The sequence below is a fragment of the Salvelinus namaycush genome, chromosome 11, assembly GCF_016432855.1.
Source record: "Salvelinus namaycush isolate Seneca chromosome 11, SaNama_1.0, whole genome shotgun sequence".
NCBI lineage: Eukaryota > Metazoa > Chordata > Actinopteri > Salmoniformes > Salmonidae > Salvelinus > Salvelinus namaycush.
Window position 1 is genome coordinate 27,726,749 of NC_052317.1, and position 16,148 is coordinate 27,742,896.

The following is a 16,148-nucleotide window of genomic DNA, read 5'->3' on the forward strand; positions in this document are numbered from 1 at the left end:
AACAGTGTGAACAGCCTACCTTTATATGGTTCTCAATCAGAGGAAACGTCAAACACCTGTCCCTGATTGAGAACCATATAAGGCTAATTACACCTGACCTAAACATAGAAACACAAAACATAGAATGCCCACCCCAACTCACGCCCTGACCAACTAAACACATACAAAATTAACAGAAAACAGGTCAGGAACGTGACAACAATAAAGACAAACCCTTGAATGAGTAGGTGTTGAAACTTTGACTGGTACTGTATATAAAATAATTAAATACAGTTAAGATAGCAAAAAAATAGAATGACAAAACTGTAAAACATTATCCTAAATATAAACCATAAACTTAGTGAATTCCATTGGTGTTTAATATGAGGTTTTCAGAATTAAATATACTTCACATATTACACACTTTTATTATTTATTTTACTATGTCTATATGTATTTGTTGTAAATGTTTTGGTGGAAAACTAGTGGCAGCAAAAAGGTAAAAAAAGTTGGAAGAGTTGCAGAGTCAATTGAAAATAATGCCATTGTTGATTCGATGCTTTTTTCATTAATTAGGCTATCTTGAATCGTATGGTCTATCCACTAGCACAATATGGACACAGATAAATAAATAAAAAACTTCAAAAGTTATTAAAGTATAAAATACCAAAATTACCATAGATTACCTGTTAATTACCAAAATTACAGAAGACTCCGGTAACTTTGGTAAATTACCGGTAACTTTGCAACCCAACTCACGTCAGAGCGAAGGCGATTAGAGCTCCCACCACCACAATGAAGTCCAGAATGTTCCACAGGTCACGGAAGTAGGAGCCATCATGAAGAAGCAGTCCCAGGTCAGTCATCTGGAGGACACCCCACAAACCCACACACACACACACACACACACACACACACACACACACACACACACACACACACACACACACACACACGCACACACACACACAACAACATAGACACACACACACACACAAACAAACAACAATATAGATACACACACGTACATATAACACCATAAGTTACTACACTGAAAACATTGTTACATGTTTATTTCTGTGCATAGTTTCAGTTGATCATTTTAGTTGATCATAATTGATCACTTCTCTTTGAGTATCCCACCTTTATAATCATTTCAAACGTGAAGACTCCAGTAAAGACGTAATCAAAGTAACGGAGAACCTAGAAAAGCCAACACATCCAACAATTATGTGAGAAGATATACACACATCCACATCACTGATAGCAACATTCCAGATTCAAAATTGAACTCACCCTGTTTCTGTCAGAGTTGGTGCACACAGGGTCTTCAGCAGCCAGAGCGATGCTGCTAGCCACGATCACCAGCAAGATGGTCATCTCAAAGTAGCGCATGGTCACCACATAGTGACAGATCCTCCTGATCCTACAGATCAATAAAGTGGAGAGATGGTCAACAGTATCAGAAACACAAGTGATCGCTCATGACGACAATGATGATAAATATAATGACTACTATATTGTATCTGAAAACATGGTCTCAAAAAAGATTACTTGTGTTTCTGATACAATGTATTACTTGTGTTTCTGATACAATGTATGAGAGAGTATGTGAATGTGTACTTGTGCAGTAAGAGCACACTGACTGATGCATAAACACAGTAGCCTTTTCTAACTGGGTTCAGACTCTGAACTTCAGTCCTTTATTTTATTTTACCTTTATTTAAATAGGCAAGTCAGTTAAGAACAAATTCTTATTTACAGTGACGTCCTACACCGGCCAAACCCGGACAATTGTGCACCGCCCTATGGGACTTCCAATCACGGCCGGTTATGATACAGCCTGGATTCAAACCAGGGTGTCTGTAGTGACACCTCTAGCACTGAGATGCAGTACCTTAGACCGCTGCGCCACTCGGGAGCCCCACAGAACACTCCTTACATAGAACTGAACTGAAAAGACTAATACTGCACTTGAATGTATGCCAAGACATGGGCAGGAAGGAGAGTCTTACGGGTTGGAGGCCTTGAAGAGGAACATGCTGCCAGGAGGTACAGGTTTGGGCGGGCTAGCCTCCTCATCCTCCTCCTTCTCCACCTGCGACTCCTCCTCCTCCTTCTTCTCCTTCCTCTCACGATGGTACACCTCCACCTCCTTGCTGCTGTGTAAAGCTAAAAGTAAATTGAAGATAAAACCTGTTATTTGACCTGGCTCTTCCCGAGCATGACAAAAGAAGTTCCATCGTTATCGTAACCATCCTTGTTCCAGCAGGAAACCATACAGAACAGTCAATGGCCCTTACATTGCTTTCAAAGAACTACTGTAAAATGTTGAGCACCATACCTGTCATGGGGGTGACCTCCAGCAGTGGCTGTGCTCCAGACATTTCTATGATCACACTGGTCTGGCTGTCTGGGCCTTGCTCTGACTCCTTACCCTCCTCAAGGTTCAGGGAGGCTTGGTTGTTCTCTGAGTCACTGACCCCTGCTGCTGCCTGGAGCTCTGAGGGGTCTGCGAACTGCTCTGGGGCTGGCTCCACTGGAGGGTCCTGGGACAAGGGCTCACACTGCCCAGTCTCCCCCACCTCACCCTCCTCCATCTGGGGTGGAAGTTCCAGCAGGGGTGGGGGTAGGTACTCAGGGAAGTTATCACATAGGGGAGGCTCAGGGATGTCTGCAATACACACCCTGCAGAGGAGGTGTATGGAAGAGAATGTGTACATGTGTTTAGACACTTAGTCTAATCTCAATAATCACAATGCCATAACCCTTATCATAAAATAATGGAACCTAGAACCACTGTCTTACCTCAGATGCTCTTCTTCACTCTCTAAGTTGATAATAAGGGCTCCTCCTTCATCCTTGCCTGACACTCCTCCCTCCACCTCAGCGAACTCTCCTTTGTCCTCCTTCTCCTCTTTTTCCTCCTTCTCCTCCCTCTCTTCCAATATCTTCCTCTCGCGGCTGCCTGATTCGCTGACCTCCTCATGTGGGGACTCTCTGCTCTTGGCCTCAGCCCGGGCCTCACGGTGACGGTGCCTCCTATGCCGCGCCGCCCCTCCCTCCTCCGCCCCCCCAGGACCAGGCCTGGATTTCCGGGCCACCCTGTGTCTCCTTTCCCCACCTGTGGGGCGATGGTTCACCGCTCTCTCTTCAGCTAACGTAAACAGAGGCACAGGCTCCGAGTCTGGGGGTTCCGGTAGCGGGATGGCAATGGACATCGGGGGTTCAGGCATGGGCATGATCCCGGACATGGGCGACTCGGGCAGGTGACCGGGGCTTGCGTCTGGGGAGAGGGTGGGGGCGCGGTAGGCGGTGGTAGGGGTGTCAGTGGTGTCCTCGGTGGGGCTGCCTCCGAACAGGACCTCCTGGCTCTCCATCTGGCGCCGCTTACGTAGCTGGTTGGCCCTCTGCTCCCACACGGACCTTCCTCCTCTTCCTCCTCCTCCCCCCCTCCTCCGTCGGTCACGGCGGTTGGAGAAGGCATTGGTGCCATTGGGGGGTTGGTCGGCTCCGCCCCCAGCAGTGCTCTCCTCCTCCTCCTCGGGGACGGCCATACGGCCCCTGTGGATGGCCTTCTTCCTGCGGAGGTAGGGCCGCCTCCTCCTCCTACAGAACACAATACAAAGCCCGTCACTAGAGGGCAGCATCTCGCCCACGTCACATGTACACTTATCAATGATAAGTTACACCTCACACTAAATAGAGTATAGACATATTACATATTATATAACATAGTATCTATGTATGTAAATATGTCAATAATGAAGTACGAAAATTGCACGACAGAGCAATTTGCCATGAACATTTTGAATCAGAGATATTGTATGTTTTATGGCTTAAGATGAATTCAATTAAATTTTTGAATTATCATCTAAATAAAGCAAACATCCAGAAATTCGATTGAAATTCAAATGATGAAAATACCTGGGAAGAAAGCACACAAAATCAAAAAGCCACAAAAACAAAAAGGAATAGTGCAGGATTAAAATAGGGAAATACTGTGATATATAGAAACTTCTTCTACTAAGATAAAGGAATTTTAATTAGGTGTGACAGGGGTACAGACAGACAGACAACTTTACTTACGGTATTCAGACTCTTTTGTAATCCATGTATTCAATGAGTGATTGGTTGAAAACAAGACATTAGTGTTTTTGGAACAGAGACAGAATAGAACAATCCTTGTGACACAGTCCAAAACCAGGTCAAGGGTCATGCCAGTAATGCCAGTCTAGTATATTTGGTTCTATCTTATTTTATTTGTATTATTATAATATTTAGTATATTTGCCATGGGGATTTGGCTTTGACAGCTTGATAAATGGATCTATAAATGGATCCTGTTCACTTAGAAAAAATATTATTTCTCAGTAGTGACAGTGGATGTTTATAAATCCTATCAAATAACAGTGAATATCCAAGTGTTATTACAAATTGTTTCAACTTGACCCTACAAGGGCAGTGCTAGAATTGTTACTTATATTTTGTAGTATTTATTTTGGTTAGTGCCACATTACAGGCATAGAGTAACAAGACAACATGATGGAAGCAGCATGACATAACATTACACCATAGTACAGTATACGTATCAAAAGCAGTGGCATCTTGATAGCTCTGAAACACATAGGACTGACACTCAAATATGTTGTAACAGACAAATGACACAGTCAGTGTAACGTGCCTGGAGAAGATCAGAGGACAGTACAATCCATGCATCCTTTTCCCCCTACCTGTACCTGTTACAGAGGGAGCAGAATGGTTGGTGGTGCTTATACACTAAGCATTATACTATGCTTATACTCTATAATTGCCCTGTCATTTGGTTTAATTTATCTGTTTACTGATATTCCCAAATAAACAAATCCTAAATAAATAAAAAAACATGCTTGTATGACTGGCCTGTTATCTTTCTTCATTTAACAGTTGACTGACATGCTCAAATAAACCAAAAACGTATATCCTAATTAAAATCATGCATTATCCTACATTAGATCATTACATCATTAACAAGTCCCCAGAGCAACATCCGACTCAAAGCGAAGATGCTTGTCTTAACTTGGACGTGTGCCTCATCCCTAATTTCCCTAATACAATTTCCATTACACATGCTATGTAACAAGCAAGTACACATTCATTTTCCACACACAGCCCACAGAACATGCCTCTCTAACCCTGAAGATTGATCATGCAGCTGTATGCAAAGAAAATCAACATTCTGCCTACGCCTACACCAGATTCTCAAAGAGTATAGTAGACCAGCGTTTTCCTGTGAGTGTTATGGCTGTGTAATCGATAGATATTGAGTTCGCATGATGATCACCCCTCAGTTTCAAATCTCCTCCTAATCTTCACCAAGACTAGGCCAAAGTAGGTGCCTGACCATTTGCCATTGTAATAAAAGCATAAACGGAGCACTTACTCAGACATCGGGCCATCTGTGCCTCTGGCGTATCTTGCATTGAAAAACTCCTCTTCCTCCTCTTCGTCCTAACAAAGGTAAAATAAACACAAAAATAAATTTAAGTCCCACAAATAGTTTAGGATATAGGGCAGCTAACATTTTTTGGGGCACTGAGTAAATTTCAGGTCCGCTGAGCTCAAACTTGAACGTTGTGTAAATTCTGTGCAACTTCCAGCGCGCGTTTACTGTAAACACTGAGGCTGTAACAGCTTTAAGTTAATTTCAGACGGTGGTCAAGTAGGCTACTGTGGCTATTTGATCATAATGTAGGCCTACCAGTAGCCTACCATCAAAAACAATGGATAAACATTTTAGCATGGAAATTGTTGTTCTATCATTCAGCCTACAGTAGCAGCCAATGTGTGGTGTTCAATGTAGGCTTAAATTCCATGAGACTTTTGGAAATTATCCACTTGTCCTTCAGACAAGGAGGTGACTGAATATGTTGTTGTGCTGTTTGATGCAAGAAACCACTTTCTAAAATAAAATGCATTATTATTCCCATACCATTATTACAGAGAATCAGACAAATTATGCTACCCTCTGCCTATTGGCTACTTAGCTTATTCAATCCTGTCTCAAAATACAACACTGCCCCTTTAAGACAAAACAAAAGCTTTTACCTTACTCGCTTCTCAAAGATGTCTACAATTTTTCCCTTTTTGTGCTCTTGTAGGAAGCAATCACTTCTCCATTGCTGACTACAAATGATCTATAACTGGGCTAATAACTCACTAACTAGCAAAGGATATGAACAAAATGTGCACATGTGGCTACATGCAGCTCTAGCTTTGATCTCAAAACAAGCGCATCCAGTGGTCGGAAAAGTACCCAATTGTCATACTTGAGTAAAAGTACCTTAATAGAAAATAATTCAAGTAAAAGACACCCAATAAAATACTACTTGAGTAAAAGTCTAAAAGTATTGGTTTTAAATATACTTAAGTATCAAAAGTAAATGAACTCAGCAAAAAAAGAAATGTCCCTTTTTCAGGACCCTGTCTTTCAAAGATAATTCATAAAAATCCAAATAACTTCACAGATCTTCATTGTAAAGGGTTTAACAACTTCTTGCCACTAGGGGGGTGCCATTTCGACATAGCACAAAAGCGTACCCAATTTAAACGGCCTCGTACTCAATTCTTGCTCGTACAATATGCATATTATTCTTACTATTGGATAGAAAACACTCTCTAGTTTCTAAAACCGTTCGAATTATGTCTGTGGGTGAAACAGAACTCTTTCTACAGCGAAATCCATGACAGGAACTGCGAAGGTCTGAAAACTAGGCTCTGCTCTCAGATCAGTTTAAAGCTCTGTTTGTATCCTATGGGTCGACATGAACTGCACCCGCCTTCCCCTGGATGTCAGTAACCAATGAGAAGTGGAATGGACTTTCTACGTAGTACTCAGAGGTTATAAAAGGCCAAGGAGCGAGGTGTCCCCTCTTTTCAACGCTCGCCATTACGCAAAGCAAGACCTCAGGATGGCGTTTTGAAACGCTCAGTTATCGACCTTAGATATATCCGTCTGTAATTTAATTCGTTATAGGTGTTAGAAACATCATAACGAAGTTATTTTAAACCGAGTTATATCAGTTTATGCGAGTATATTGCTATTTTCGGAATTTCCTTAGTATTGAGTTTGAAGATTTGGGCATGCTGTGGCCTCATAGCTACTTGTTAGCTGCTATTTCCGAAGTTGAACACGACGTTTTACAACCAAGCAACAATTCTTTTGGACAAAGGACCACTTCGCCAAGATTCTGATGGAAGCTCGTCCAAAAGTAAGAGCTATTTATGATGTTATTCCGTATTTATGTGGAAAAATGTAAACGTATTTGTCCGCCATTATTGCGGCACTAGTCTGGCTGTAACGCACACTGTATGTCTTTTCGAACCAACTCTATATGAATTGTGTAATATTGTCACGTTCCTGACCTGTTTTCCTTTTTTCTTGTATTTATTTAGTTGGTCAGGGCGTGAGTTGGGTGGGTTGGTCTATGTGTGTTTTTCTATGTTGGGGTTTTTGTGTTCGGCCTGGTATGATTCTCAATCAGACGCAGCTGTAGATCGTTTGTCCCTGATTGAGAATCATACTAAGGCAGCCGGGGTTTCACGTGTGTTTTGTGGGTGGTTGTATCGCGTGTCTGCATTCGTGCCACACGGGACTGTTTGTCGGTTGTTTTATGTTAGTTTTGTTTCGTGTTCAGTTTCGAGTCATTAAAATATCATGGACACAAATCACTCCGCGTATTGGTCTGATCCTTCTCGCCTCTCCTCCTCGTCCGAGGAGGAGGATTACGACGACCGTTACAAATATGATGTTACAGGACTGTCATCTGAAGAATTCTGAGAAGGTTAGTGAAAAAATTAATAGCGTTTGGTGGTTTATAACGTTATTGCTATTTTTGCCTTGAATCAATGCTGCTGTGTGACTGACTATTGTAGTAAGCTAAGATAACGCTATATTGTGTTTTCGCTGTAAAACACTTAGAAAATCTGAAATATTGGCTATATTCACAAGATCTGTGTCTTTCATCTGCTGTACGCTGTGTATTTTTAAGAAATGTTTTATGATGAGTAATTAGCTAATACACGATGGTCTCTGTAGTTATTCTAGTCGCTTTGGGGAGAGTTGTGATGGGGGCTGCAATTGTAAACTATGATTTATACCTGAAATATGCACATTTTTCTAACAAAACCTATGCTATACAATAAATATGTTATCAGACTGTCATCTGATGAGGTTGTTTCTTGGTTAGTGGCTATTTATATCTTTATTTGGTCGAATTTGTGATAGCTACTGATGCAGTAAGAAAATGGTGGAGTAAGAAAAGTGTTGTCTTTTGCTAACGTGGTTAGCTAATAGATTTACATATTGTGTCTTCCCTGTAAAACATTTTAAAAATCAGAGATGATGGCTTGAATCACAAGATCTGTATCTTTCATTTGGTGTCTTGGACTTGTGATTTCATGAACATTTTATTTTATGATATCCCTGTAACTTTAGGCTAGGCTATGCTAGTCAGCTTTTGTGATGGGGGGGATCCCGGATCCGGGTTTGTGAGGCGTTAGAGGTTAAACACTGTTTCCCATGCTTGTTCAATGAACCATAAACAATTAATGAACATGCACCTGTGGAATGGTCGTTAAGACACTAACAGCTTACAGACGGTAGGCAATTAAGGTCACAGTTATGAAAACTTAAGACACTAAAGAGGCCTTTCTACTGACTCTGAAAAACACCAAAGGAAAGATGCCCAGGGTCCCTGCTCATCTGCGTGAACGTGCCTTAGGCATGCTGCAAGAAGGCATGAGGACTGCAGACATGGCTAGGGCAATAAATTGCAATGTCCGTACTGTGAGACGCCTAAGACAGCGCTACAGAGAGACAGGACGGACAGCTGATCGTCCTCGCAGTGGTAGACCACCTGCACAAGATCGGTACATCCGAACATCACACCTGCGGGACAGGTACAGGATGGCAACAACAACTGCCCAAGTTACACCAGGAACGCACAATCCCTCCATCAGTGCTCAGACTGTCCGCAATAGGCTAAGAGAGGCTGGACTGAGGGCTTGTAGGCCTGTTGTAAGGCAACGTTGCCTATGGGCACAAACCCCCCTGTCGCTGGACCAGACAGGACTGGCAAAAAGGACTGGCTCTTCACTGACGAGTCACGGTTTTGTCTCACCAGGGGTGATGGTCGGATTCGCGTTTATCGTCAAAGGAATGAGAGGTACACCGAGGCCTGTACTCTGGAGCAGGATCGATTTGGAGGTGGAGGGTCCGTTATGTTCTGGGGAGGTGTGTCACAGCATCATCGGACTGAGATTTTTGTCATTGCAGGCAATCTCAACGCTGTGCGTTACAGGGACGACATCCTCCTCCCTCATGTGGTACCCTTCCTGCAGGCTCATCCTGACATGACCCTCCAGCATGACAATGTCACCAGCCATACTGCTCGTTCTATGCGTGATTTCCTGCAAGACAGGAATGTCAGTGTTCTGCCATGGCCAGCGAAGAGCCCGGATCTCAATCCCATTGAGCACGTCTGGGACCTGTTGGATCGGAGGGTGAGGGCTAGGGCCATTCCCTCCAGAAATGTCCGGGAACTTGCAGGTGCCTTGGTGGAAAAGTGGGGTAACATCTCACAGCAAGAACTGGTAAATCTGGTGCAGTCCATGAGGAGGAGATGCACTGCAGTACTTAATGCATCTGGTGGCCACACCAGATACTGACTCTTACTTTTGATTTTGACCCCTCCTTTGTTCAGGGACACATTATTCCATTTCTGTTAGTCATATGTCGTGGAACTTGTTCAGTTTATGTCTCAGTTGTTGAATCTTGTTTTGTTCATACAAATATTTACACATGTTAAGTTTGCTGAAAATAAACACAGTTGATAGTGAGAGGACGTTTCTTTCTGAGTTCTTTCTGAGTTTATAACTGCTAAAATATACTTAACTATCAAAAGTAAAAGGAGAAGCATGAATCATTTAAAATTAGTTACATTTAGCAAACTAGACAGCACATTTTTGTACGGATAGATAGGGGCACACTCCAACACTCAGACATAATTTACAAATGACACATTTGTGTTTAGTGAGTCCGCCAGATAATAGGCAGTAGGGATGACCAGGGATGTTCTCTTGTGTGTGTGAATTGGATAATTTTCCTATCCTGCTAAGCATTCAAAATGTAACAAGAACTTTTGGGTGTCAGGGAAAATGTATGGAGTAAAAAGTACATAATTTTCTTCAGGAATGTAGTGAAGTAAAAGTTGTCAAACATATAAATAGTAAAGTAAAGTACAGATACCCAAATAAAATTACTTAAGTAGTACTTTCAAGTATTTTTACTTCAGTACATTACACCACTGAGCGCATCTACTCACGACAGCTCATGCTGTAAACACAGTCCAGTTCAAAGTGAATGGCACAGATCCATATATGGCAATTGTCTATTTGCATATAGCCTACTGCAGCTCTGATTGGTTTTGGCACACTGGTCTGTGTATGGGCTGAGTCATGCGTGTCAATGCAACAGAATCCTACTCTGATGCGTTCTGCCTAGAACAGAATCTCTTGCATAGTTCGTTTTGTTTCGGTATGTTGCATTGAAAGTGGCTAATATTGCGTTGATTTGATCACAATTCCCACAGTAAAGGGAAATGTTGATAGTGTTAATTAACTAATGGGGAAAACTAATAGGAAAATCTCATGCTTCTCTGCGCGGGCTGATATTTCTTCTGCTCTGCAGTCCCGGGGGAGCTGCGCGGCCTGCACATGTACGCAGATTAGAGGGAACATTGGCTATGACCATAGATCATGACCCTTAAACATTTCTTTGAAAGCACTTATTTTAATTTCAAGATAACCAATTCCGTAGAAACTCTTAAAATAGTACTACACACCTTGGTGAGTTCCTGTGCGTTGGCAAGGTTATCCACAGCGATGGCCAAGAAGACGTTGAGCAGTGTATCTGGTCACAGTATGGTCAAGAATGCTTACAGGGGTGGAAGAAACTGAAATACATGAACTTCTGCCAAACAGTTCCACACAACATCAAAACCCATGACCCCTACTTTAGGCCTGCTACAACTTTCACATAAGGAGAAAGAAATACACTACCGTTCAAAAGTTTGGGGCCACTTAGAAATGTCCTTGTTTTTGAAAGAAAAGCAAATTTTTTGAACAGTTTGTTCTGTTCTGTGAAGGGAGTAGTACACAGGGAGTAGTACACAGCGTTGTACGAGATCTTCAGTTTCTTGGCAATTTCTCGCATGGAAAAGCCTTCATTTCTCAGAACAAGAATAGACTGACGAGTTTCAGAAGAAAGGTCTTTGTTTCTGGCCATTTTGAGCCTGTAATCGAACCCACAAATGCTGATGCTCCAGATATTCAACCAGTCTAAAGAAGGCCCGTTTTATTGCTTCTTTAATCAGAACAACAGTTTTCAGCTGTGCTAACATAATTGCAAAAGGGTTTTCTAATGATCAATTAGCCTTTTAAAATGATCAACTTGGATTAGCTAACACAACGTACCATTGGAACACAGGAGTGATGGTTACTGATAATGGGCCTATGTAGATATTCCATAAAAAAATAATCAGTTTCCAGCTACAATAGTCATTTACAACATTAACAATGTCTACACAGTATTTCTGATCAATTTGATGTTATTTTAATCGACAGAAATTGCGCGTTTCTTTCAAAAACAAGGAGATTTCTAAGTGACCCCAAACTTTTGAACGGTAGTGTATATAGAAACCTATCTACAATGTGAACAGAATCAGTAGACGGTGGTTAGTAGGAAGTTGAAGAAGGATACAGTTCCCAAACAGGGTGAGCACTATGAAGTATATGGAGGACCACATGCCGTACTGCACTCCTCCTTGGGAGCGGATCCCATTGTACATCACCTCATTCCAGTCCTCACCAGTCAGGATCTAGAGTCACAATTAAAGGATCAATAATGAGCAGCCCAATTAAATTTGAATGAAAATAATACAAAAACGCAAAATATATAATTGAAAATGCAGACACACAAATACCACACACCAATACATAAGAAGATTCAAAATGGCAGTAACCTTGTCTGAATTGTTTAGTCATTGTTGGGCCATAATTTAATCATATTGGTAACAGGGTTCTTTCTCTCTGCAGAGTTAAAAATGTCAGTCCTACTATTAATTGATTTATCTCGTAAAAACCTAGTTTACGGTTTTTATCAAACATTCTTCCATATTTCACTGCTCTGACATTCATGTGTATATGTATGTGTATGTGTGGGCTGCTAGTAAATGGAAGGGGAGGCGAGCAGTGAACAGAGTTGTTTCATCTTGGCCCTGGGGGGATGTGGGAGATATCCCTGGGTTCTGTGTGTCATCATGGGGAAGCCAGAGTGAGAGGGAGAGTCTGGAGTGAAGAAGCCAAACCTGGAACACTGTCATGATGGCAGCTGGAAACGTGTCAAAGTTGGTAGGAGTGTAATCTTCAAAGATGAACCTAGAGGGAGAAAGAGAATGGATAGGCAGATATGACCGGGGAAGAAGAGGAGGAGGAAGAGGTAGGAAGAGGAGGAGGAAGAAGGTAGGAAGAGGAGGAGGAGGAGGTGGAAGTTGATATTTTCAGCCAGACGTTTCATTTCAGATTTATCATTCCATTTCCGATGCAGCACAACATAACATGGAACAGCTTCAGGCGGCTCCTGAATTTATATTTGGAATAATATCTGGTGATATGATCATGGCGAATCCACATCAATAGTCAATGAACAGATCAACTGAAAATACATTCATGGGTCCTGAGACCTGTCTATACAAGACATTCTTAATATCCTGTTATTGGAGAACTACTGAATAACTATCCTGATATCAGTGACACTGTATCTAATAAATGAACCCAAACCCTATGGTTCTGCTCACCTGCCCCCAAAGAGCTGCATGCCAAGCAGGGCGAAGACGACAATGAAGAGGAAGAGGAGAAAGAGCAGACTAATGATGGACTTCATGGAACTCATGAGAGACACCACCAGGTTCCTCAGTGATGCCCAGTACCTGGTCAAGAAAAAAGAGAGTAGGTTGGTACACTAAATAGACAGACCTCAATATCTTCCTTCTGCCATTTTGACTGCCTTTTAGAGTGGTAATACATTGTACTTACAGCAGTAACACCAATACTGACCCTAACCCTAACATTAATCCCAACCTTAACCCTAGTGTGATAATACATTGTCCTTACAGCAGTAACCTTAACCCTAGTGTGATAATACATTGTCCTTACAGCAGTAACCTTAACCCTAGTGTGATAATACATTGTCCTTACAGCAGTAACCTTAACCCTAGTGTGATAATACATTGTCCTTACAGCAGTAACCTTAACCCTAGTGTGATAATACATTGTCCTTACAGCAGTAACCTTAACCCTTGTGTGATAATACATTGTCCTTACAGCAGTAACCTTAACCCTTGTGTGATAATACATTGTACTTACAGCAGTAACCTTAACCCTAGTGTGATAATACATTGTCCTTACAGCAGTAACCTTAACCCTAGTGTGATAATACATTGTCCTTACAGCAGTAACCTTAACCCTTGTGTGATAATACATTGTACTTACAGCAGTAACCTTAACCCTAGTGTGATAATACATTGCACTTACAGCAGTAACACTAATGCTGATCCTAACCCTCATTCTGGTTGATGTTCCACTCACTTGGTGATCTTAAAGATCCTCAGGAGTCTCAGCGCCCTAAGGACGCTGATGCCAAAGGACATGCCAGGCCGGAAGAAGCCCCACACCACCTCAAAGATGCTGCCAACTATCACCTGCACAAGAGACACCAAGCAACACTCAAACACTGTAAGAGAAGTTCAGTTTCGACAAACCTCTATCATTAAGAACACACATTAGTCTGCAATATAGGACAGTATCACATAACAGTAGCACTTAATTGTCCATATTGTTAGAAATGTAATGCTTCTTGATCCACCTGTATAATAATAAGCAAATATTTTGTTGCCACACTTGTAAGTCTTGATCCACTTAGCTGGGGTAATCAAGGTTCACCATAAGCTATCGGAGAGTAAACGTAAAGGATAAACAAACTCACTCCACAGTCAAAGCAGTTGAATGAGGAGTGGAAATAGAGGCGGAAACCCAGGCCGTACATCTTTAAGAACATCTCTGCCAAGAAGAGCCCCAGGAAAACAAATTCTGCATAGTCTGAAGAAATAATAAATCATTAAAAATGAAAGGCTGGGCAGATGTTCAGAGTTTTTCTCTGTTCAAACCCAGCTTTTTTTCAGGCTATGTTATAAACACTGTACGATGGAAGAAGGCCATCTTCATAGTCTGGAGATATATTGAAAGTTGTTCAGAATGCATTTAAAGTTTGCTACTGTAAGTTATACTGTAAATACAATGCATAGCCTATGCTTAGTGCCAGGAGTTTATTTTCTCGGAATGTGTAATTGTTGTGGTGGAATTGTCTATGTAAATAAAACGTTATTGATTCAATCAATTGATCGATCAACCGTACACAGGAAGGTGGAGAGCCAGTCTGGCTGGTTATGGTGGACAATGGCCACACATATGGTGTTGAGAAACACCAGGCTGAGGACAGTCCAGTAGAAGGTGTCTGTCTTCACCATGCGCCGCAGGGAGATACGCAGCATACGCTCCTTACGACGCATGTACGCCACCGGGCCACGTCGCACCGTACGGATCCGCATACGAGGTGCTCCTGGGGAGGAGGAATGAGAGGAGAGGAGGATAGTTTAAGAAAATAGACAGAAAGAGAGGGAGAGAAAGGATATGGAGAGAGAAAAAGATCAGGGTTGGAGAGGAGAGAGAAAAGGTGTAGAAAATATTAGAGGTCAAATAGATATGGGGGAAAGAGATGAGAAATGGAGGCAAAGAGAAAGACAACAAGAAGTCTTAATATGAGGGTCTAGGCTGTGTGTTCCTCACTCACCTATAGTGGATATCTCCGCATCCCCAGGACCTCCTCTACGCTTTGCATTTTTACTGGTGGCCCGCTTCAGCACTGAATACACACACGACAGAAAATGAGAACAAACAGAGAATGTCTCTAATAGCCTAGATAGTCTGACATGAAACAACAGATGCTTTATGACACAACACATTTCACGAGCCAGCATAGTGAATGGCAAACTAGCTCTAAATAGAAATAATGATATGTTAACGGTGGGAAATGGCACATATTCACGCTGACATACTAACTTTCAGGGCAAACTGACTGAAGTCCTCTGAACATGAGAGGAAGGGTAGATATTAGATACGGTGTAAATGAAAGTGTCATATGAATCATTCACGTCTTCTGAAAAGGAGTGAGACAAACAAAAACATTCTAAAAACAAGACCTTGTTGACAGATGGTATATCACTACAGGCGCACGCCAAGCCTTTTTCACTTTACTGTTACCAAGACAACCACAATGTCCACACAGTAAACAAAGCAAATTAACTTCTTGAGGTGTTTTACAGTATATTTTCACTTTTCACTGGCATTTTCAATTGTCTGCAGCAGCTCTCAGCTAACGAAGGTCAAAGAGGAACAAAATGTTGCCTTTGTCTATAGCTGGAGTTGTCGTGTAGTTGATGGAGAGAGGCAGGTTGTGAAAAGGTGAAGTGTTCAATGTATCATCAAAAACAGTGTACTGTACTGTATTGGACTGTAAGGATTACTGTAGTAAGGGTAGTGAATGTGGAAGGGAAGGACATTAATAGAACATTTTGGTGGTGACTCCTCTCAATGTCTTCTGGTTCTTACCATCTAAAGCAGATCTCCCCGACTTCTTGTTCTCCTCAGCCAGCATAACCTCCTCTGTAACATTGGGATGAACACATTTCAAGGTCATCCACACTAAGTGATCATAAAGTGTTACTGAAACATAAATAGGTCTCTCTCCCTCTCTCAGCACTCTCTGAAGATTGTGAGCAAATCATGGGACTAACCTGTTGAAATGTAATATTGAAATGATTGTTTTAGCATTGCGAAGCTTAGTATTGGGGCTGAATGTATAGTGTTGCATAGTGTTGATGCTCTAAGAGGGGAAGAAACTCATCATCAGGTAAGAGCTCATCTAGTGCTCGCCTGGCAGCCAACGCTTCTCTTTCAGGGCCCTGATAAACCCCTCCAGAGATGGAACACATTGATTTCTATGACTAACGCATA

The 16,148-nt window shown here is 41.9% G+C and overlaps 1 protein-coding gene across 1 annotated transcript in view; it reads right to left on the bottom strand.

The window, feature by feature from the left end:
• Window positions 1–16,148, bottom strand: part of LOC120055320 (voltage-dependent R-type calcium channel subunit alpha-1E-like) — a 79,036-nt gene that overhangs the window by 33,603 nt on the left and 29,285 nt on the right. Inside the window, exons 9-24 of the mRNA XM_039003196.1 lie at window positions 15,744–15,797; window positions 14,926–14,997; window positions 14,491–14,694; window positions 14,062–14,174; window positions 13,665–13,777; window positions 12,875–13,006; window positions 12,386–12,455; window positions 11,779–11,896; window positions 10,862–10,929; window positions 5,398–5,468; window positions 2,788–3,462; window positions 2,324–2,667; window positions 1,995–2,151; window positions 1,276–1,405; window positions 1,123–1,182; window positions 739–845 (exon numbers count right to left, since the gene is read on the bottom strand). Coding sequence (XP_038859124.1) covers window positions 739–845; window positions 1,123–1,182; window positions 1,276–1,405; window positions 1,995–2,151; window positions 2,324–2,667; window positions 2,788–3,462; window positions 5,398–5,468; window positions 10,862–10,929; window positions 11,779–11,896; window positions 12,386–12,455; window positions 12,875–13,006; window positions 13,665–13,777; window positions 14,062–14,174; window positions 14,491–14,694; window positions 14,926–14,997; window positions 15,744–15,797 — 2,488 coding nt within the window. The remainder of the gene's footprint in view (window positions 1–738; window positions 846–1,122; window positions 1,183–1,275; window positions 1,406–1,994; window positions 2,152–2,323; window positions 2,668–2,787; window positions 3,463–5,397; window positions 5,469–10,861; window positions 10,930–11,778; window positions 11,897–12,385; window positions 12,456–12,874; window positions 13,007–13,664; window positions 13,778–14,061; window positions 14,175–14,490; window positions 14,695–14,925; window positions 14,998–15,743; window positions 15,798–16,148) is intronic.